The sequence below is a fragment of the Pholis gunnellus genome, assembly GCF_910591455.1.
Source record: "Pholis gunnellus genome assembly, chromosome: 16".
Classification (NCBI taxonomy): Eukaryota; Metazoa; Chordata; class Actinopteri; order Perciformes; family Pholidae; genus Pholis; species Pholis gunnellus.
The window spans coordinates 12,594,274-12,616,553 of NC_136543.1; the positions used below are offsets into that span (position 1 = coordinate 12,594,274).

Here is a 22,280-nt window from a genome sequence, read left to right on the forward strand (position 1 = left end):
GTGCATTCTATTTTGAGGTGACACAACTCAATATGAGCTTCAACATTGTGTCAGTTCATTCTTGAGAAGACAAGTTTGTGGTTTGAAGCTGGAATGTAAAAGTACTCGTAGTTCTGTTTTCTGGCCACTTGAGAGTAGCAGAAGAGCAAGTGGGTGAGATGACGCTCTTCTCTTTCCTCTGGTGTCAAATGCTGTAGCGGACAGGAAAGGAGAGAAGGAGGAGGAAGAGATGGAGAGGAGACCATTTCAATTTGAAAGACTAATTGTGGACTTTAAGCTAAAGAGTTTATAGTTGCAGTGGAGGGAAAGGCAGAACAGTTTTGCAATGTGTAAACGGCTGCCTCTGTCTCATCTCTGCTGAATCCAGCTGGCATGAACAGTGATAAGAAGTGGTAAGTGGTACTCCCTGTGTGTGTGTGTGTGTGTGTGTGTGTGTGTGTGTGTGTGTGTGTGTGTGTGTGTGTGTGTGTGTGTGTGTGGTCAGTGAGTGTTGGATAGACCCGGGGTGTAGCAATATGGTTTCCTGACGCTGCTAACCCCTATTATTTTGCAGTCATCCTGATGTGTATTTTACCCAGCAGGCTTCTGACAACTAAACAACAGTAATGAAAGTAGTAATGAAGGAGGTGAGACAAACAGAATACATAGGCGGTGATGCAGGTGGTGTGTAATTGTCAATCTGCCCTTGGAAATGAAAACAATTGACAGTAAGTATTTGGGTCATAGCCAGGCTTTTAAAAAAGAATCAGGTCATAGCTCAAGGCTCCCTTCCTCTGGTTTTAGCTATATTGTCTGTAGGCTGTATTTTCATTTTCCGAATTGACGGTAGCAATGCTCTCAAAGCCCTCTGCATACTGCAATTGTGCTGAGAAAATATTGACCCTAAAGTTTTTGGCCCTAAATTTACAGCCAGCAGTCTTCTATCCTAGCTCAGCCTAAAGTGGAACTGGGGAAACGGCTAGCCTGGCTCTGTCCAACGATAACCGAATAGGCCTGTATACCTCTGAAGCTCAGTTATTATCACATTTGTTCAATACAATGTTCCATACAAGAAATGTGCTGAGGTAACTCTTGCTTTGAGTAGTTGCCAGACAACTGGTGAAGACTCCTGTGGGTTACTGAGCCTGGCCAAATACAAAACGGCACCCATGGTTCCAGGAAACTTGACTCCATCAAAAACTAATGTTTTAACTTTCACCAGCAGAAACTCCTCTCAAAAGATTAGGCAATGCCTGAAAGTCAGTGTAGAAAAAATATTGAGATATTTTACTAAAACAATAGTGATAGGCCTACTACAATGTGCAAATACTCCAATACAAGTACATACGTACAAGTGTGCTTGTATCATCAGCAATGTAATTGAAGTAAAAGAAAAAATATTAATTAAGCAGCAGAATAACCATTAGTGTTGACATACTGTTATCTTATTTTATGTGTAATCGGCACTTTCATGTATCAGGTCACCATGGGCTCTGACAAATTGTGATTTTGTTTCTAATATTTTAACATACATAGACTAAACTATTAGTTCATAAAATCGTTGACAGATTAATTGACCATGAAACTAATTGGTGATTGCAGCTCTAACTAAATACTGGCTAAATCAACAACATTTTTTTTAGAAACTGATTTTAAAATCTTTCACTGCAAAGTAACTTATAACTGTAAACTCTACATAAATGCAACGGAGTAAAACGTATGTGTTGGCTTCTGAAACCGTGTAGATAATAAGTGCATAAATGGAAATAAAGTACATAAAAGTACAAGTAGCCTACCTCAAAATTTATGGTGAAAATATACATAGTGAGATTTCACCACTGCTAAAAGTCTGTTTATGTTTATTTTATGTATCCTTTTTTAGCCAGGAAGGTACCAGTGAGATACATGATACATCTCATGGAGATGTTGTTAATAATACAAAAGCATTTGTGTCTACAATTCAGAGGCAGATCCAAAGAAACCAACAGAGCAAACGGGTAGATTGAATGTAGTTTTCTATAATACATACACTCACGTTAGGCCCTATCTATGGTAGGGGCAGACTCTCATCAGGTTCCCATACATTACCACGCCCATTAGCCTTTTTCGCGCGAACGATGGACTGTACCATTGTCAGTGTGGGGGGGACTGTGAAGAGAGACTACTTCTAAACATGGGTAGAAACATCTTAATTGATAAATGTAAGGTAGCGTGGGCTTTGTTTTTGATTCCGCTATTGGTGGAGCCTCGAAAGTACAAGTGTTAGACATAACTAAAAACTAATATATAAGCCTAACGACAACTAACCCCCTACTTTTGAAATGACCAGTATTCTCTAGTGGTTCGTTTTTAAACCCACCGCTACGCTTTCGTGCTACAAGACAAACGTTTCTGTTGAACGGAAATTTGCCGATAAACGGAGATAAAAATGACCCTGGCGTCGAAGGTAAGACAGCAGAGCATTACGTTTAAATGTAGCTCTACTATGGTGGTTCTTGTGTTGGAAGAAAAGTCACAATGAATGCCATTCTGCCATATTCGCTAAACTTCTCAGGTCTTTGTTTTGACCTGGTTTGCCCAGCTAGCCTGCACGTGAGCTGCTTCACATCAACGTTCAGGTGATCCATTACATTTTGGCCAGATGCCTGAACTGTAAAACTGATGCTCAAAGTAAAAGACTGCAATGTTCAGTGTTCCGTCAACGGGTCAGAGGTCAACACTCCTGGTTCAGCAGACATCAACAAATGGATCAGACACAGAATGACTCTGTTTCACCCAATAAAAACTACAGTTTCACGTGCAAATATGTGTCAAGACTCCAGGCCTAACAAAAGCATAATAATATGTTAATAACCCTGATGTTGTCCTCTTCAACCGCTCAAAAATATACGTTACATTGTTTTATCAGCTTGCCACGTCATATATTTCCCTAATTTTATGGGAGTTGCTTATAAAGATGATTTTGAACTGATGGCATGCTCGTAAAGCCTCCTACAGTAAAAATGTTCTGTTCCTTAGACCGCTGCTGTGATGGTGTGGACAGTATCCTAATTAGATATTTATATATTCATGCATTGCAACTATGTGATGGGATTATATTTTCTGTATTTGATTACCTTCTTTTTAATGTGTGCCAAATAGTGGATGGGTTACCACTTTGAAACCCTTGTACATATTTGGTTTTAAGGTCAGAATGAAAGAGGAAGAAAGTGACAAATGGTTTAATTATTTTTAATTATGTGTTTACTACACACGCAGCATTGAGGTCTTTGGGAACCTAAACTATGAGGAAGTAAAGCCAATGTCAACAAAGTAGAAGGTTTAAGTGTAAATTCAATGTTCCAACAGCATTCACTCAGTGAAGTCAAGGATGTCCACTGATGGGATGGTGCTCCCTCTGGTGTAAAGTGTGAAAATGGTTCATAATTGTCCATGTGGGGGTTTTCCTCTAAAGAACAACAAATGTTCTGTTTAAAGTCAGTGTTATTCACTGAAAATGCATTGCGTTATCCTTGAGCTCTAACAAGTTGAGTGCTCTTCTTCGCCATTGATCTTTTGCTAAACTAATCCATGTTTTCTAGCTTGCAGTTTTCTCTCTTGTCTTTGCAGGTGCATTGCAGCATATATTGGCTTGTTACCATTACCCGAGTGCATGTGCACGAGAAAAACTAAACGGAGACCCACTCGTAAAAAAAACGAGTCAAAAATGCCCCGTCATCTATTCCACCAAAACCTAGTTTTAATATGAATGTTAATATGTCTGCCGATAGGCTCCGCGTTTCAAATCCAAGTTCATCACAGCTGAGCTGGCTCGTCTGTTCAGCCAGTCGGACAGCGAGGAGGAGTTTGAAGGTTTCAGTGAGGATGAGGAAGAAGAGGACAAGCTATCCTTTAACAAACGGCAAAAGAAAAAGGTATGAAATGATTATTGTTGGTTGTATTAGTTGATGAACATGTGTGCGATATACCGCAGCCAAATAAGCTCCAGACTAAATGCTTTCTATTCTCTCCGGTTTTCTCCAGCTGGTGGCATCAGAGGAGGACAGCGACATAGACACGGGCTTCTACTCTGATGGCGAGGATGCCCCCCCGCCAAAGAGGAGGAGTCTTTTAGTTGCCCTGAGGTGTGTGTGTGTGTGTGTGTGTGTGTGTGCGTGCGTGCGTGCAAAGTTTATGAGTGAACAGAGCCTCTTATTGCGGGTCCCGCTGTAACTACTCGTGAGTTTAATTATTTGTGTCACATTTGAGGGTTCAAATCCGGATCAGGAAGTTAGTTAATAAAAAAAAAAAAGGTTAATTGGGCGTAGATTGCTCCTATTGCCCAGCTATACAAGGGACCTGGTCAGAAACACAGACCTGTTTTATGATAAATGTGTTTATTCTTATTTAAATCTTGTTCCTCAGGTTTCCCGTCAAAAGACTGTCTGCCCCCAAACAGAAACTGAAAGAGAAAAATGTCAAAAAGCCAGTCAAAGTATCTCCTCCTTCACTGAGAGCCAGAGGAAGGCAAAGGATGCAGCAGCAGCAGCAGCAGCAGGAGGATGAAGAAGAAGAGGAGGAGGAAGAGGAGGTCCTGTCTCAGAGCCTCCGGAAACGAGACAAGAACATTCAGGAAAACAAGGCCATGGTAATGAACCCTTACAACCTTTTTGTGTTTTCTCCTCATTCTGACGAACTGTGTGATCGGTGTACTAAAATGATATCCCTCCTTCCTTTTTGTTACACGTCCTTTACTCTTCTCTGCTGTTGTCTTTCAGCTGGCTAAGCTGTTTTCTGATCTGAGCACCATGGCTGACCTGACTCTGCCCACCAACGCTCAAGTGAGTATACACACGAGCACCACTTTCTCAATAACCATAGACTTTGGTTAGACTGTGGCTGACTGTTTAGTCCAAAGCGATTTACAGTAAGTTCATTCAAGGAGTGGTTGTTTATTTGTAGAAGATTTTGTGTATAGCAGGAACCAATTCCACATATACCAGAGCAATTATAGCCTACGCTAGTCTACAATACCTTTCCCCACATGGGCTCAAAAAATACACACAACTCAACAATGAGAAACCTACAGAACAACACAAACAATGCTACAATTACATTGTTTTTTTATCCAATTTTAAAGGATTTCTTTATTTGTAATTCGAGACATTAAGAGAAATGAATGCAACAACTACAATAATGTTCAAATATGTTTGTGATTAAGTAGAACTAGTTAACTAGAAGTTGGCAATAGTGACTTATCAGATCATCTTGTATGCTAAACTGTGGTTGAAAGGAGGGCTGTGGATGCAGATCAGATTACCTTTTTTGAGTGTTTGAGTTTAACGATGCATGGCACAATCTTCAAGTACACCTACTAATCAAATTCAGTTTTAGCCACATGCACGGCTGTTGTTTTAATGGCAACTGGCTGGCTAACAAAAATTTTTTAAAAATGAATAAGAGGAGCCACAGAAAGGAGGCTGTACTGCACAATCTGCATAAATTGATTGATTTCTGTGCGTATAAATGAATTATTTAAACTTTAAATTCTTACTTCATATGCAATTGCTAAAGATAGATGTGACGAATAAGGCTGAAAGAGTCTCGAAAGAGAGAAATTCTCTTTAAAAAGCTGGACAAACCCTGTCATCGAATTTGCTGTTCTGTGTTTTTAAAGAGCCAGATTTGTAAACACTGTCTTTGTTTTATTTTACGCAGAAGAAGAAGAAGAAGCGGGCGTCAGAGAAAGCGGCCACACGTAAACGCAGGTTTGAACCCGAGGTGGGGTCGGAGAGGAGGAACCCGTCTCGTAAGGCTCGTCCTCCGGAGAACTTTGCAGTGGAGGAGAAGAGCGAGCCGCTCACCATCAGAAACCCCAGGACTGTCGACATCAGGAGACTGATGGAGGTACGATGAGCAACACACACTTCACCGCGTGCCCACAGATCTCTCAACCTAGAGGGGGAAATGATGTGCACTTTAAAGTTAAATGCATCAATCTGGTGCAAAATTAAGGTGGCTAGATCTACAAAGAACGTTGTGCTCTCGTACTTTACTTAAGTACAATTTTGAGATACTTGTGCATTACTTGAGTATTTCCATTTTATGTAACTATACTTCTAGTCTACTACATCTCAGAGGGAATTTTTTTTTACTATGTTTATTTGACGTAGTATGTCATCAAGTATACAATGTTGTATTAGCGCCACCGTTACCAGCTTCAACATTAAAGCGATGGACACGTTAATCCCACGTTAATCCCAGCAGGCATTCTACAAATACAAAAACAATTCTACTTATAATTAAGTACATTAGTCATCTGCAATCTGTCTGTTGTGATTGGGCAGGTGGACGAGGATGTTGGTAAGAAAAAGAGGAGGAGCCACAGCTCCAGGAGGAGCCAGTTTGAGGTGAGGTCAGTTGACGACATCACCCAAGAAGACCTGGACAACATAGCGTACCGCAGCAAAGACAAGATCTGGGACAAAGACCATGTGAGTCACATCAGGCTTTGACCCATTTAATGGTCTTGGTTCTGTATTGTACTGTCAGGTTGTCTGTCTGTCTGTCTGTCTTTCATTCATTCATTCATTCATTCTTCCAGGGCAGCTCGTGTCACCAGTGCAGACAGAAGACTCTGGACACCAAGACGGTGTGTCGCAGCGGTTTCTGTGTGAAGGGCAAAGGTCAGTTCTGCGGGCCGTGCCTGAAGAACCGCTACGGAGAAGACGTATGCGACGTGCTGCTCGACCCGGTCAGTGCGACTACACACGTTAACTCTCTTTTTCTCTCACTTTGGACTGAACTTGAGATGAATGTGGGGGTCGTCGGAAGCAAAACAAAGCCCATTAAACCTGAAGTGGCTGAATTTTAACGTCAGTTACATTAAGTTACAAACCGACTTAAAAACCCATTTGTCTTGTTTTTGGATCCTGTTACTTTATGTGAAAGGCTATTGCTGGGTCTTAAGGGACAATTAAAAGTAAATAATAAGTAACAGGGTATGTAAGAGTACAATTCACAACAAAGTGACATGCAATATAATGATGTTTTGATTTGATTTTACACAGCGTTTGTTATGCTCTCTTGATGTGTCTTAGAGTATTCCCCTAAAATGTATATTAACCTTGATTTTATATTCTTGACTGTTTGGTTGTTTTTCGGCCTTGCTGTTCAGATTTTTTTTTAAAATGTGTTTTTACAGGGAGAATCTGAAAGGCTTTCAGATAAATACCTTTTCAGTTATGCCGATTGATATCTCGTCGTTTAAAAACTTTATATCTTTTTTTCAAACACCCTGTTTGTTTTGATCAAAAGCTGAACAGAGTATTCAACAGGAGAGGTGTGAACCAACATGGCTGATCAAAGCAAAGAGCACCACCTACAGAAACCTCCACTTAATTACTGGCAAATACAAGCACAAGCATGCAGAATGTAACATTAATCACGGCGCACATGGAGTGGCATGTTCGCCTGTGTGTGAAAACCACTGACAACCTTTTGCTCCACGGTTAATGTTAATGTCGCTTTTATTAAGAGTGAGAGGATCTTTCTATCATTTTTTTTGTTTTTGTTTAGAACAGCGTTCTGTTAACAAGTGAAACCAAACACAAGAAGAGAGTAGGCAGTCATGCTAACAGAAGCTTGCACATATGTTACAAAACATATTGGATATATTTACATTGTGCTTATCACAGTCTCAGTAGACATAGTTTGTTTTTCGGCGACTGTTTGAATGGTGTCCTTGTCCTTTTTGCAGTCGGGAGCGGCTGTCTTTCAGTCAAAGTACTGGTGACAATGTGGGGAAGTTATCACAGTGAAATGCAGCGCAAAGCACCAAGTCAGTGACCACGTATCAACCACTATCCTGCCTAAAGAACAATAAGAACAAATCTGTATGCACTGAATATTGTTGTTGTTTACAGTGTGTGGCTCATTGTGAATGCTTGCCTGTTTGTGCAAAGTTTAGTACGACAAAATCACAAGTGTATGTTAAGTATTCAGTCCCACAAGTAGCAAAAGCAGGTGATTTGAAAATGTTTTAAGACTTGAGGGTTGAAGGAAATAAGAGTCGTTACTCCGTTTCAAAAGGGGCCAACTGAGGATGTTCGGGCATCTGATCACGAGGCCTCCTGAACGCCTCTCTTTAGAGGGTGCAGCTGGTAAGAGCCTCTGGCCTGGGAAGGCCTCGGGGTTCCCCTTGCAGCGCTGGAAAGCGTTGCTGGGGAGAGGGACGTCTCTAATACCCTCCTAAGCCTGCTGCCACCTCGAACCTGGCCCCGGATAAACGGAAAGAAAATGGATCGGTGGAAGGGACATAAAACCTCAACAGGGATTCACTTGTGCAGTCGGGGTAACAACGCGGTTGTTAAATGTGGACATTTTCTCCGTAGACGTGGTCGTGCCCCATCTGCCGAGAGATGTGTAACTGCAGTCTGTGTCGTAAGAAGGAGGGCCGCTGCGCTACCGGCATCCTGGTGGGACTGGCTCGCTACAGCGGCCACGACAACGTCCACCAGTATCTGGAGAGGTACGTCACTTCATTCTCACGGTTACAGGCCTGTCGGGGATTCCCCTAAAACTGCCATGATGTGAACATTTTAGGAATTTAATCAAGAACATATGCGCAGTCACTGTGAAATACAATGTGTGTGCTACTGCACTGAGCATGGAATTAGGAAAATATGAATATGCTAAATTAAGCCAATTCCACATACGAATTTCAATATCTGTGTCAAGTTTGTTTTGAATGCACAGTTTCTAAAAAGGCCTCACTAGATGCTTACAAGTTAAGGTTCATTTGAAATGATTGGTCATTTGAACAATTAGTCAAAGGACAGAAATTGGCACTCTGAGATTCTCTGAATGAAAAGTGCGCTACAAATAAAATGCATTATTATTATTATTATTATTATTATTATTATTATTATTATTATTAATATCCAATATAAACTGAGCATTTGTTGAATATTGTAATATCTTTTGGGTTTTTGGAGCGTAAATATACAATTTGAAGACGTTACCTTGAGCTCTGAGAAATTATTATATTTTTGTTTATTTATTGTTTTCTGATATTTAAGACAACAATGATTAGTTGCAGCCACACAGAGAGCTATTGGGACAGCAGCTCATGTTTGCTTTTGTCTCCACTGCAGCATTCAGAGGGATCTGCATTAAAGTCCAGAGCGAAGACCAGGGAGGAGAAACCTGCTCGTACGGCTAAAACCTGGAGCAGGCTCTGGTGCTGCACAGTACCGTAGATCTCATTCTAACGCACATTTGTAGGTTTAGATCAACCTTTATATCTAACTAGAGAAACGAAAGCAAAACTATGCTTAACACAAGGCACATACACTGTTAATATGTTTTATATATCCTGGTTTAAGGCTTCATAATATGCAGGGATGTTTTTGTTGTTTTTATGTCAGTACTCCGTTTTAAGTTGTATATTTTCCTTTGAATATTTCTTGATGTTAACTAGAACAAATGTACGGTATGGATGCAAAAGGAGCCTTTTTTTTTATATACCAACTACGTTTCTTAAAGTGGCTAACTTTACAGGATTGTTGTTCTCAGTCCACTGTAAATTCTAATAAAGAATGGCTTTGAATAAATGATTTGCCATGCTAACATTATTGTACATTTAGGGGAGGTGCTTGTACCTTTTTTAAGCTGCACCAAAGTTTTCTAAAAGGTTGCTGGCTTGTGTGCGCACGGCTGCTGTGTACCTGTTTCTGCAGGTGAGAGGGGTCAGGTCCTGGTCAACTGCTGCTCTTGAGCCAGTCAGCTGATCTCATGTAATGACCAGGTAGCATTGCTGCAGGTCAGGGGTCAGAGGTCAACCTGAGGTCCCATGGAGGATCAGTGTGTGCACACTGTGGTGATACAGATCTGCAGACTAGTCCTGGAAAAGGTTTCGCGCCGGTGTAATCAAAACATCAAAATCTGTCCTTGTTACTGTAGTGAACTTTGAGAGTTCACTACATTCAACTTTTAATTTTTTTACCTTCACAAATCGCCTGAGGCTGCAGAGAGAGGTTGTAGATTTGGGTGTTTTTTTTTTTTTTGAAGTGCTTCAAAGGAGCGACATGTCAAAGGTTTGCGTGAGCTGCCTACTACTTGATTCTTTTTGTATACTTGCAGTCCAGAGTGACCTGCTGGTGAACTCCCAGAAGTCACTTTGATCGTAGCGGAGTTACACTCGGGGTGTTTTGTAGTTCATGTTTTCTGAAGTAGGTGGTTTATTGGCTCATTATCCGTCTACACAAACAAAAAATGTACTCATAATAACTCAATTAGTCAAAGCATGTGTGTTCTTGAGTGGTAACTGAATAGTCACAGGTTCGATTCTCACAGCATCAATTTGGAGTCCATCAACGGCAGAAACCGTAAGTGGGAACAGTAATTGTTCCCAAAGGAAATATGGATATCACTGCTGTCACAACACAACTGAGAGATTACCCAGTAATAATCGGGCGGTGCACACAAATACCAGAGCATCAGCGTGGAATTTAAGACCGTTTCAATCACTTTATTGTCGAGTGTTATGCAGGCAAAGCATCTTTTCTGCTTGAAGTTTTCCTTTTTTCTTTTTTTTATTGACATAACACATTTGTACAAACCAGTTTTAAAAATATCAATAAACTGGGGCCTTTGAGGCTAACCGGGCAAAAACCCATTATCAAATGTTATGGAGACGAACAAACATCTTTTTAGAAAAAGATTTACAAATGAGATGTCACTACAAAATATCAAAGAAAAAAAAAGTTGGTTGTCACACAAAATATTACCAAAAACATCTAAATTCGTTTGGTATCAACCTTTTCAACTTTAAAGAATAGTAACTTTTTTGCTTTCTTCTTTTGTTATTTATTTTCCTCCAAAAAACACGTTATGGCGCAAAGAGAAGAAGAAGAAAATGAACAGCAATGGTCAGACGTAGAAAAAGCAAACCGAAGCACAAAGATTAAAGAAGAGAAAAGCAGCACTACGGCAAAAAACTCAAACATGCTGTACACAACCTCAGAATCAACGCACACAAATACAAGTCCAGCAAAAGGCAAATAGTACAACTCAAGGATAAATAATAAATTAGCCGTACACAGTGGGGTCCTGTGTGTTAACTTACTGTGAGGGGAACAACTGATAAATTCTATCAAATAAAAGTATCTTTTAATTTCAAAAGAATGTACGCACTGAACTAACACACAGAGCAACACCACCAGAAAACGTCTCATAATATCCACATAGCTAAGTAGCCCGACCCTCTCCCACCCGCAGCTCTCGTCCCTCTGTGGCTCTTTACCTCTCTGTGCTGTGCTCTCCGTGTCACCTCCTCGTAATGCAGGACCGCTCCCCTCTTTCTCCATCCGGCTAACTCCGAGGTTCCCTCCGTACGACAGCTTGTGTTAAGGCAATTGTGGCACATCGGTCACGTGGCGGGGGGTTGGAGGTGCAGAGGGGCCGTCACCAGAGCACAGAGAGCAAAAAAAAGCAACATCGGTGACGGTGCCGCTGTCCGACAAAACTGTCGTCCCCATCTGCCAGGTACCATCTGATGGACATCTAAATGTATAAAAAAGTACAAACTGGCATTGGATGGGCTGCAGCCGTGATGTTAAAGCCACCCTGTGGTTTCTGCAAAGCAACAGGATTTGTTCGGACGACAGCACTGCTTTCACATATTCTCACTAATCTGGCTTGTTTTTATCAACAGAGAAAACTTCCCCCGACAATGTAAACATGGTTTCACTAGGATTGTCATTAAAGTATTGCTTTCACTACACAAACAAGGTTGTAGAAAGCTAGATTGTTTTTCTCTATAGAAACCTTTTTGTCTAATGGCCACTGTGCCTCAATAGGAATGCATTATTTATAAATCTTTTTATATGTGCTTTTTTCTACTCTTTTTTTTCATTTATTTTTTTATTTTTTTTAATTCCCCTCTCTTCTTCAATAACAGTTTATCCGTTGACTGGTCTCGGAGGAATCAACACCTGAATCTGATCTGAGGACTAAACCTGAACCATGAATAAAACTCAAATTAGGTAGATCCTCTCGGTGACAGCGTGGGAATTCAGACACGCACTCGTTCATACAGGTCAAACACGCACTCACACTCCATCCCAGACTGCCCCCTGTTCTATCGCTGCTCTGCAACAGTCCTGTACCATGATTGACTCTCAGCGCAGTCCGACAGGTATGAAACAGGAACACAACTTTGTGCATAGAGTTTTGATTCTGTTGCAATTCAGACAATGTCCCTCCATGTTGGATGGTTTTAGATTCAGCAGGCTAATCTTGTGCTAATCTAGACACTACTTACATTCCTTTCCCCACTGCGATTGGAATTGTTATAGATTAATTTAATAAATGCCAAACTAATCTTTCATATGTTTAGGCTAAATTTTTGTTATTATATGCGTTAGTTATTTTTAGATTGTGATGTTTATATTTTTATTTTTCTGTTCATCACATGATCCCGTCTCTTTTGAGTCCCTTTTGTCATGAGAGAACAACATTTTTAAAATGTCAAATTAAAAGTTTAAAAAGAAAAAGAAAACAAAAACCAGCCACCCCCTACAGTCCCTGCAAAGACTCCCAAAAAAACAGGAAGTCAGCCTTCAGCAAAGAAACGGGAGTCAGTTGCCTATTGAAACTCCCCCCCTTCCTCCTCCTCCTCCTCCTCCTCTTCCTCCATGTGATTGGATGTGGTGGGTGTAGCGGGGTCAGAGTCACGTGAGAGGGTTGCCACAGCGACAATCTGAGGGGAGGCGTCCATGCCCTCGGGGGCGTCTTCCTCCATGTCATCAGTGGTGATGATCGCCACCGCAGCGCCGGCTTTCTTGTTCTGGTGGGTCTTGATGTGCTTGGAGAGGTGGTCGCTGCGCATGAAGCGTTTGGAGCATTCGGGGCACTCGAAACGCTTTTCTCCTGGAAGGGGAGAGGACAAAGAGTTAGATAAAAATAAATCGGGAAAGGACCCCCCCCGGCTTTGGTTGGTGCCTTCTCGGAGATGTTTTCTCATATGTTTACAACTAAATACATGTGTAGCTGTTGGGCAAGAAGTTGAATCACGTGGAAAAGTAGAATTGTATTGTTAACAACGGAATTAGAGCCGAAACAACTCAGTCAGTCCACAGAAAAATACTTAGTTTCTATCACCCCAAGGCCTTCCAAACGGGACCAGGGTGAGCCACATCTCCAGTCTACCACCCTGTACGCGGTCGTCCTACCTGTGTGTGTTCTCCGGTGTCTCTGCAGCTCGTCGCTCCTGGTGAACCTCTTGCCACAGAAGATCCAGTTACAGACGAACGGCCTCTCGCCGGTGTGCCAGCGCAGGTGAGCCCTCAGGTGAGACGTCTTGCCGTAAACCTTCCCACAGCCCTCCATGTGGCAGATGTGCTGCTTCTTCTTTGTGGGGTCACCGCTATTCCTACAACACACACACACTCGAGTTAGGAGTGAGCTGCAGGTGGTTTGTGTGTTTGTGTGTGTGTGTGTTTCATAAAAGCTTTCAGGACTTGAAACAAATGGGAACACAGCTAGTCTAGAAGTCGCGGAAGTAGTCTCCACACCCAAAGCTAACATTAAAGTTAACTTCTCTGAGGGAATTAGTCAGACTTTTAACAAATGTATTCACTGATTATTCTAGCAAAGCTGAACACATTTGACCGGTCTCTGAATATTCTCGGTGTATTTCTGGGTGCAGGCTCCTCATTGCAAAGTGAAGTGCTTGGGGGGGTTGAGAGGTCATATCGCTCACTTTAGGATACAAGCTACACTGTGTTCGGACCATCTGTCAAACCAGTTGTCCCACCATGACATTACAGTCATCACTCATTTTGGAATGGCCATAAAAATGTAAGCATGAGTTTAGGTAAACATAGCTGTAGACGGTCAAACAATCCTCTATGGAGCTGTGTGTTTCTAATGTGTTCGTACCTTCCCTCTCCGTCCCTGCAGTTCGGACAAGAGCAGGCGACACGACGAAGCCTTTTGCTGGGCAGTCCTTCCTGGTCCGAAGAACTTTGTACTGAGCCCAGCTGGTCTGGACTCATCGATGAGCCCGATGCCACGTTACCGACAGTGACCGTCACTGGAGACGACTGAACTTTGACCCCATCTTGACCCTGTGGTTGACCTGAAAGGTGATTAAAAAAAAATGACAAAATGTGTAAACTTATTTATCAAAAATATAGAGAGCAGCTGAAAATGGGCGAGCAGGTTATCCTGGTATAGTTTAACTTTGAATGGTTAATGTATGCCGTAGTTTACCACAATACTGGAGATTAGAGTCATTAGAGCTTCATATTTCATCAATAACTGACCTCACCACATTTCTGTTTCTGCTAATGAATGAATCCATGATGGATTACTCACTTCACATTCACACAGTTACTCTTATTACGGTCTTACCCTGTAGACCAGTAATAGTGAGGGGAACCCCCTGCACCTGAACACCAGCAGTGCCCAGCCCTGCGATGCTGACCGTCTGTACTCCAGACCCCGGGTTGATCTGGGCCGCGCTCAGCGTCAGGGGAGCTCCACTCAGGGAGACCAGACCTCCACTCCCCAACGTCGTCCCACCGGCCACGGGGGCCAGCGTCAGCTGCTGTGGCATGGCTGCCCCGAGGCCGCCTTGCAGGGAGACGCCGCCGGGCAGCTGCAGTGTCTGCCAGGTGATCTGCCCAGATGGGGACAGGGTTGGAGTACGGATAAGGACCTGGGCTTGGTTCTGGAAGGCCTGGATGGGCTGCAGGGTTTGTCCTGGTGCCAGCTGGAGGGTCTGAATGTGCTGAGGTTGCCCCTGAATCTGACTCTGAGGCTGTAGCTGGATCTGCTGCACCAACTGGTGCCCCATTTGGCCCACTATCACTTGCTGAATGGTTCCGCCTGTATCGATCTGGTTCTGTAGCCCATTGGCCTGGTTCTGGCTTTGAGAGTCGGCCTCGCTGCTCTGCACTTGGGTGTCAGCTGTTCCCCCCTCTGATCCAACAGACACCACGTGCGTCGCATCGGACACGCTTTCACCTTCGGCGACCACCATCGAGCCGGTCGTTGCTGTGGCGGGAGCTGCCCCGGACAATGCTGTTGTCAGCAGCTGGTTGCCGTTGGCAACGGAGAATGTGCCATCTGCTGATTGGATAAGCTGCACGGCCCCGCCCCCTCCAATATTATTTATCACTGGCAAAGCCAGGGTCATGCCACCAATGTTTATGGGTACTGTGGTCATAACAGGAGTCTGGGAGCCATGCAGAGTCTGCAGCTGCAGTGGGAACGACTGTGCGGGGCGGATCTGCAGCGGGACCGTCTGATTGGCTGTAGTTGTCAGGATGGCTTGCTGGTTGGCTGGCTGGAGGATAGCCTGGGTCTGGCCAGAGCTCTGGGTCTGGATGAGCTGGACCTGCTCCTGTACAGTCCCGATGGAGGTCGTCTGAGCTGGGCTGATGTGGATCTGCTGCCCATCTGCAGTCTGCAGGTGAGGGATGACCTGATACTGGACCCCGCCCCCGGCATTGGGCAGGTTCTGAACCTGGATGATCTGGAACTGCTGCTGATTGGCTGCAACGCTGTTGGTCCCACAAAATGACTTCACCTGCCCAACAGGAAAGGAGCAGTGAAACAGTTAAGATCACAAACGTTGGCAAACAAAACAAACAAAAAAATGTGCTCAAACCCACTGCTTCCCCTGCTTCCTTCACCTTGCGCCCCACCGGTGAGCTGTCATTAGCCAAGGTGGTGGCCACTGTCACAGCAACAGGCTGATTGGTGTTGTCTTTGGCCATAGTAGGTGCTGCTGTAATTATCTGCCAGCCGTTCCCCGTGAACTGAGCTGGGACCAGTTCCAGCTGCTGGGGCACCAGGGTCTGCCCTCCGGCTGTGTCCAACAGTATCTGACCCTGGAGCTGACCTGGCTGCAGCTGGAACTGACCAGCCTGGACCTGGAACTGTTGGGCCCCCACCTGGGCCTGGGCCTGGGCCTGGGCCCCCTCCTGCCCTCCGATCTTACTGCAGGTGGCCGCTAGCAGAGCCAACGGAGAGGGCTGCGAGGAATCCTGAAGGAGACGGGGTGGTGGGTGGAGGGCAGAGAGCAGAACAGTTAGACAGGAGTGACGAGGGAAGAAGGGGAAGCCACAGCATACGTACACACACAAGAAAGTACACCATGTAAGTAAAAAAAGGCCAAAAGGAAAAGATGGGCAGGTATCATTATGCACTCACACAATGGAAAATTAGAAATAAAGATGAGAGAGTAAAAGAGAGAGGGGAGGGGAAAACATGGTGCCAATAAGAAACAAAAAGCTGAGAGAAAGAGAGAGAGCTGTCAGTGGAAGTGGGCGGTATTACAGGAAGTGAGTGGGTGGGCGTGTGAGAACCACATTTCTCTTTTCTCAGAACACTGGAGGAAAATGCCGCCTTCTCGCTCTCTCTCTCTCTCTCTCCTCCCTTTCAAAGGAACTAGGTCGCAGGCAATGCTCTTATGCTATACACCTCGGAAATGGCCTAGGTTCTGTAACAAGTACAACAGCGTGGAATAACAACAATGCTTGTCGTACACGCTCGACAACAGAAGATGCTCTTAAGAACAACTGCCTAGTTGAAATATATTGAATACATACAACCTACAAAAAGCAGATAAAAAAGGAGGTTCCACAGTTGTAGAGCCACATACCAACGCTGCAGGTCTTTATAATAAATCCACATGCAGAATTTAACCATTTTGACCTTAATTCAAACGGACAATTCAAAAGTACTGTGGCTGAAGTGTGACAGCCGTATAAGCCTATTCAACAAGCTCTGGTCTGGCTCTGCACAGAAGCAGGAAGTGGAATTCACCAGAGAAACGCCCCCAGAGGTGTCCGGCTGGGAGGGAGGGAGTGCATTTTTGGCCTAACAGGCAAGGCGAAAGTAATGAAGTATGATAAACTCTTATTTCTTTTTCCTTTACCTGTGATCCAGAACTTTTCCCCTTCTTAGATGCTTTCCCTCCTTCAGTTCCAGATGATTCCTTCTTGGAGTCTGTCAAAAGAGAGAAGAAACTAAATGTAAGAATATCTCCAGTATGTGAGTGTTTGAGGAGTACAGAGTCCCAGGAGGAGGCACACTCATGCAGACACTAAGTCGCCTTAAAAACAAACACATCTGATAATATTACAGATAACAACAAAGGTGGTCAATAAAGGAGAAACCAGTAACCTCATCATCAATATCAAAGGTACTGGGAGCCTCCTATCTGTCAGACGGAGAGAGAGGGGGGTGGAGACGGAGAGGGGGGAGGGTACCTACCACTCATAACGCATTAATATACCGAGAGGGAGAGGGTGTAGTTCACGGTAGAAGGCCGGCCGGGTACAGCGGCGGAGGACGGCCTAAATGTTCGGCGCTGGGCCGTGGCGGATCTGCCCGTTTTGACGAAACCACCCACTGGCCAGGAAGGGCGGTGCCAAGCGCAGGCACAATCAAGCAGCCCCGAATAACGGAGATAACGGAGAACACCGTGCACGTCACCGGACCCCGTCGGCCCCCTCGCAGCCCCGTCGTATGTCTCTTTTACCGGATAGCCAGTCCATAAACGAGCAAATTGGCGCTTGTCAGAATAATATCCACAGAGAAGTTGTCAGTGTGTGACCGTAGAGGCCCACCCACTTCCATTTAAGCATCAGGACAACACCCTCTCCGCTGCTGCTGCCTGTCGCCGCTGTTTCTCTCGCCGCACGACGCGGGGACGCCTCGTCGCCGTCCGTCGCGCACCCTAAAACAAACCGTCACCAGTGTTTGTATTTTACGCCTATTCCCCTATTTTTTTTCGTGCACAATTGATTTTTGTTAAGGGGAAGACACGGGGAGATAGCTGTGGCTTTTGTGGGCGGACGCGCTCCTCCCACATATTCAGATTGGTCGACGGTTCTCGGCGTGCGAGGGTCGAGATGGGAGTTGTATTTTGGTGAGGCCTCGCCTTCTCGGGCTCTATTGGGCGGCGGAGACTACAGCTCCCGTGATGCTCCGGCGCGTCGGTGCTGGTAGTCACGTTAGTGTGAGAGAGCGCGAGGGAAGGGCGGAGACTTCTGTGTTGTGGGGGGGGGGGGTGAACGGGAAGGGGAGGCGTGTGTGCTGGTTTCCACTCTGTGCACTGGCGTCACAAGATGACAGCTCGGGTAGGAAAGAAGAAGATCAAGCTGTTGTTTATTAACTATGGAAATGTGAATAATGTCACAATGTTGCCTTTATTTATTTGCCACTAATATCTTTTCCCTCGTCAGTCCCTGTCCCAGTCTTCCCCCACATCTTTAGTCTTTGAATCTGATAGGGAGAAAGCAGTACTTTACAGTACTTTGCCTGGTTTAGAGATGAAACAATTGGCCTACTAATTGTGCTTATGGACAAGAATTTACCACGCGACCCCCTCTTACTGTCGTGTAGGCTTCCCTGGCCAACCTCAGCTGACCTGGAAGGGTTGTCGGCTGATTAGGCTCGCCCTTAGGCGTTCATTGCTGATCTATCCACTCTATTCTTTTGGTATTGTGTTGACCATAGTTCAATAAATTGCATAAAGTATACCCTTTAGGTGGACTTCCTCCTATTCATATTCCACAATCCAGTTATTTACCATGCACAAATGCCAAATGTTCCCAACCTCTCAAATATGAGGATGTGCTGCTTTTTCTCACTTATATATCATTGTAAACTGAGTACATAAAAAGTAGTATTTGACTTTAAAAAGCACTACTACCGTTTTAACGAATGCACTTGGAGAGGCTTGAATCGTGGCTAATTAGCCAGAGAAGAAAAGCAGAGAACTTGACTGCTTTTATTTGTTTGCAGTAGCAGCAATCACACAGAAGTGTCTTGTTTGTGTACCAAGTCTGGAACAAAAGTCACGGCCTCACTCACGCGCACAAACCTCTTTACATCTCCCAAAGGGAAATGTATATGTTAAATTCATCCCAGCAAACACAGCTACGTGTTGACGTAGCAGGCCTATATGGTCCCAGGCGGGGGTTTCTCCTGCCCAGTTTGTCCTCTCCTTCACAGAAACCCTCCGTGAGCGAGGAGTGACTTAAGCCTAGAGGAGTCAAAGCCCCGGTTCACCAAGCAGAAAACATCATTAGCGGGCAGCCAACTGAGGATATGCCCACGGCACACAAGGGAAATATTTAGGCTGATATGCTGTCAGCCCGAGCAATACTCTGCCACAGTGGCACTGTCTCTCTGAGATGCACCCAGTCATTAAAACAAGTCAGGATGATACTGGAAGCTGTTTATTGTTATAGGTTTCAAAATACTTGTTATGATCCCTCAAAATTTGTGAAAAATGTATGAGTTCAACCTTTCGAGGCTCTTATCCAACATGGAATTTGATGCAGAAAGTACACCAACATGTATGGATTTGTTATGTGGTCTCACTTTGATGAGTGTAATCGTGCTGCAGCACAAACTTTTAAGAGTTTAAAATCGGACTTTTCCTCATCAGAGACCTGAAGAGAAATAACTATTGAACATGGTGGCTGATAATACTCATGAGGCTGTTCTACGTGTGATTTCATAGCACACGCACACGCGCACACACACACACACACACCTGGAGTGGCCCAGAAACACAAATACACACACACACACACAACGTGCACTGTAATTACTGCGGAAGCCAAGTGCGTTGGTCCCGCCCCCTGGGCCACTCGACAGGGCGTTGCTAGGCAACGAGTTCTGGTCTGAACAAGGGTTGTTGCCTGTGTGATGGTGATGATGGTGGTGGTGGTGATGGGAGGCCTGTGGTAAGAGAGAAGGCTATCATCTGGTACAGATAATTATGCCACACAAAAAAAAAAAATTCCAATCTTTAGTGCTAAAATGTTGTAAAAGTAGAAATCATTTACACCGTCATTAATCCTCAATAAAGATACATTTGACTTTTAGTGATGCTACTGATGTCCAATTGTCATTGGCGCCTCTACAAATATAAGAACAATTTAGGATCAGCAAAAGCTCAAATATGAACGGATATTCCGTCAATGTGAAGAAAGTGAAAGTAAATCTTGTTTCCCAGCTGCTGCCACTAGATGACGCCACATACCAGATATGGGGGCTTTATAGTTACTAACGTAAGACAAGATAAAATACATTTGTATTGATCCCCAGACGGGAAATTCGGTTAAAATATAAATAACATGATACATAAATAAAAAGTGGCATTCAAAAAAGAAAAGATAAACTTACTCTATACCTCCACCTTTCTCAGTGTTAGAAGTATTCAGAGCATTGATTATGTAAAAAATCCTCAAGTAAAAGTTCTATGAGCAGCACAATGTACTTATGTTTTCTTTTTTCTTCTTCTTTTTATTGATATTAGGCATCAATTAGGCATTTACAGATGTCTTTCAGACAATGTATATTGCATGTGCAGATTTTCAGATGATGCTCATTTTTGTTGTACACATATAGAACAAGGGAAAAAAACAAAACAAACCACAAAGAAAACAAGGAACAAAAAGCAATCCCCCTATTATCTATGGTACATTCATTGATTTATGAAAATAAAATCAGGTCTATGGGGTGTCACGTATGTAACCCATTTTTCCCAATACGACAAAAATTGTTCCAGCTTGTAGTTGACGGATGCTGTTATCTTCTCCATTTTGTAAATGTCCATTGTAATGTCCATCCATGTGTTCAGAGTGAGACTCTCTTGTGACAACCATTTCCCGGTAAGAGTCTTTTTGCTGGCCACCAGAGGTACATTTATTAAATATTTGTCTCTTTTTGACAGTGTTTTAGGTAAATATCCAAGATACATGGTCTTACTTTCTGGAGATATTTCACCTTCAAAAATGTGTTGTAGGGCAGTGTGTATCCCTCTCCAATAGTCTGTGATAACAGGGCAATCCCCAAAAATATGGTGATGGTTTGCATTTTGGTTTCCACATCCTCTCCAGCAAACAGGAGGGTTTGTACTTAGGTTTTCAAAGTAAAAGTTCTCTTTTATCATGTATGTTATATTATTGCATTATTATTAATAATATGTAAGCGGCATGTTAATGTTGAAAGTAACTGTTGTAGTGAACATTTTAACATTTTAATATATGTTAGGTCTTGAGTTGTAAAGTAACTAGTAACTATTGGTGTCAATATTTCCCATTGAAATGTGGTGAAAAGTATAAAGGACATACAATAAAAATACTCAACTAAAGTAGGAGTACTTTCTTGTAATAAAAACATTTAGTTAATGTAGCCTACTTTTAGTCAATTTCCCTGCTTACCTGTCATCTTTTAAAAGAGAGTATGAGTATGCAATAACTCTATTTAAGCTTGATGAAGAACTAGGTTGCTTTTCTCTTCCTTCTGTATTCCAAGTTGAGGCATGCTTGGTTTTTAATACGCCTAACATTGCAATGACTTTAGAATAGAAGACGTGAAGAAGAAGTACGTAGCTCCAACATGTTCATAAAAATACAAATAAACTTACGGTATATATGGCTTTAATACAGCTCGTTGCAGTTGGGTTTGGAATACATTAATGACAAAACTACTGAGCAACAAAAAAACTACCAACAAGACAATCTGCAGGTCAATGTCTGAGTATGTGCATGAACAGATAAGCACAGATCAGATGAAGAGAGATCAAATGAAGCCAGAATTGAGCATTTTAGACGTTTTGAGCCCACAAAAACAATTGTGTGACTATTTTAGCAAACAGTAGGGTTTTCTTTCTATCTTTCTAGCCGTGCACTTTCAGTTTTGGCAGTTTGCATCTCTTACCTGCAAACTCCAACTGAGAGAAGAGCAAAATGCCTTTGATTTGACTGTGAAAGTGAAGTGTCATAACAATATGTTAAGCGCCCAGAATCAGCTGAAACATGAGAGCAGATCCATATTATTTTGTTGTTTTAAAATCTTGACATGAAGATTGATCAAATCCGGAAATTTGCTTTGTGCCCAGTCAAAAGTTTATTTATTAATGAACTGCTCGTTATCCCAAAAAAAAAAGAAAAAGTAATTATCCAGACATGAACAGAGGCATCATTTCAAACTCTGATTTGGATTTGATTTGCATCCAGGAGGTAATTGCACTGTCCACGTCACTTCCCTATGTCTTGAGTGTATATGAAACATGATTGCGTGCACAGGAATGTAAAGCTGAAATGGTGCACCTATGTGCATAAGCAGCTTGGCATGTGTGAGTCAGTGCACACTTGCGTGCAGTTATGGTTTTCTTTGTGCACTCGTAAGCGTAGGTGTGCATTTGTCACACTGGTTCTCGGCGTCAGAATGTCTCCCTTTCCTAAAGGTTAAGTTGGGATGGACAGATTTATGACTTCTAGCAT

General features: G+C 43.2%; 2 protein-coding genes across 2 annotated transcripts; one reads left to right on the forward strand and one right to left on the reverse strand.

Annotated features, from left to right (window-relative positions):
* The first annotated feature begins 2,343 nt into the window (after nucleotides 1-2,343).
* On the forward strand, nucleotides 2,344-9,508 carry cdca7b (cell division cycle associated 7b). The gene is made up of 10 exons (XM_079175557.1): nucleotides 2,344-2,425; nucleotides 3,750-3,893; nucleotides 4,003-4,103; nucleotides 4,384-4,606; nucleotides 4,737-4,799; nucleotides 5,677-5,865; nucleotides 6,306-6,452; nucleotides 6,563-6,712; nucleotides 8,352-8,488; nucleotides 9,114-9,508. Exons 1-10 carry the CDS (start codon nucleotides 2,408-2,410, stop codon nucleotides 9,133-9,135), a joined length of 1,194 nt encoding a protein of 397 aa, XP_079031683.1. The 5' UTR covers nucleotides 2,344-2,407; the 3' UTR covers nucleotides 9,136-9,508.
* A 1,004-nt stretch (nucleotides 9,509-10,512) lies between these two features.
* sp4 (sp4 transcription factor) lies at nucleotides 10,513-17,689 on the reverse strand. The gene is made up of 7 exons (XM_079175518.1): nucleotides 17,248-17,689; nucleotides 16,910-16,980; nucleotides 15,663-16,016; nucleotides 14,377-15,556; nucleotides 13,903-14,101; nucleotides 13,194-13,393; nucleotides 10,513-12,891 (listed from the first exon to the last, which is right to left on the reverse strand). The coding sequence occupies exons 1-7, from the start codon at nucleotides 17,252-17,254 to the stop codon at nucleotides 12,608-12,610; spliced, it is 2,295 nt and encodes a 764-aa protein (XP_079031644.1). The 5' UTR covers nucleotides 17,255-17,689; the 3' UTR covers nucleotides 10,513-12,607.
* Between the last annotated feature and the right edge of the window lie 4,591 nt (nucleotides 17,690-22,280).

Bases quoted from the DNA above. Each gene is read 5' to 3' on its own strand.
- cdca7b (XM_079175557.1), top strand. The intron at 4,607-4,736 runs GTAATGAACCCT...GTTGTCTTTCAG, and splicing joins TTCAGGAAAACAAGGCCATG to CTGGCTAAGCTGTTTTCTGA. The intron at 6,453-6,562 runs GTGAGTCACATC...TCATTCTTCCAG, and splicing joins AGATCTGGGACAAAGACCAT to GGCAGCTCGTGTCACCAGTG.
- sp4 (XM_079175518.1), bottom strand. The intron at 15,557-15,662 runs GTGAAGGAAGCA...CCTGTTGGGCAG, and splicing joins GCTCACCGGTGGGGCGCAAG to GTGAAGTCATTTTGTGGGAC. The intron at 13,394-13,902 runs GTACGAACACAT...TGTGTGTTGTAG, and splicing joins TGCAGGGACGGAGAGGGAAG to GAATAGCGGTGACCCCACAA.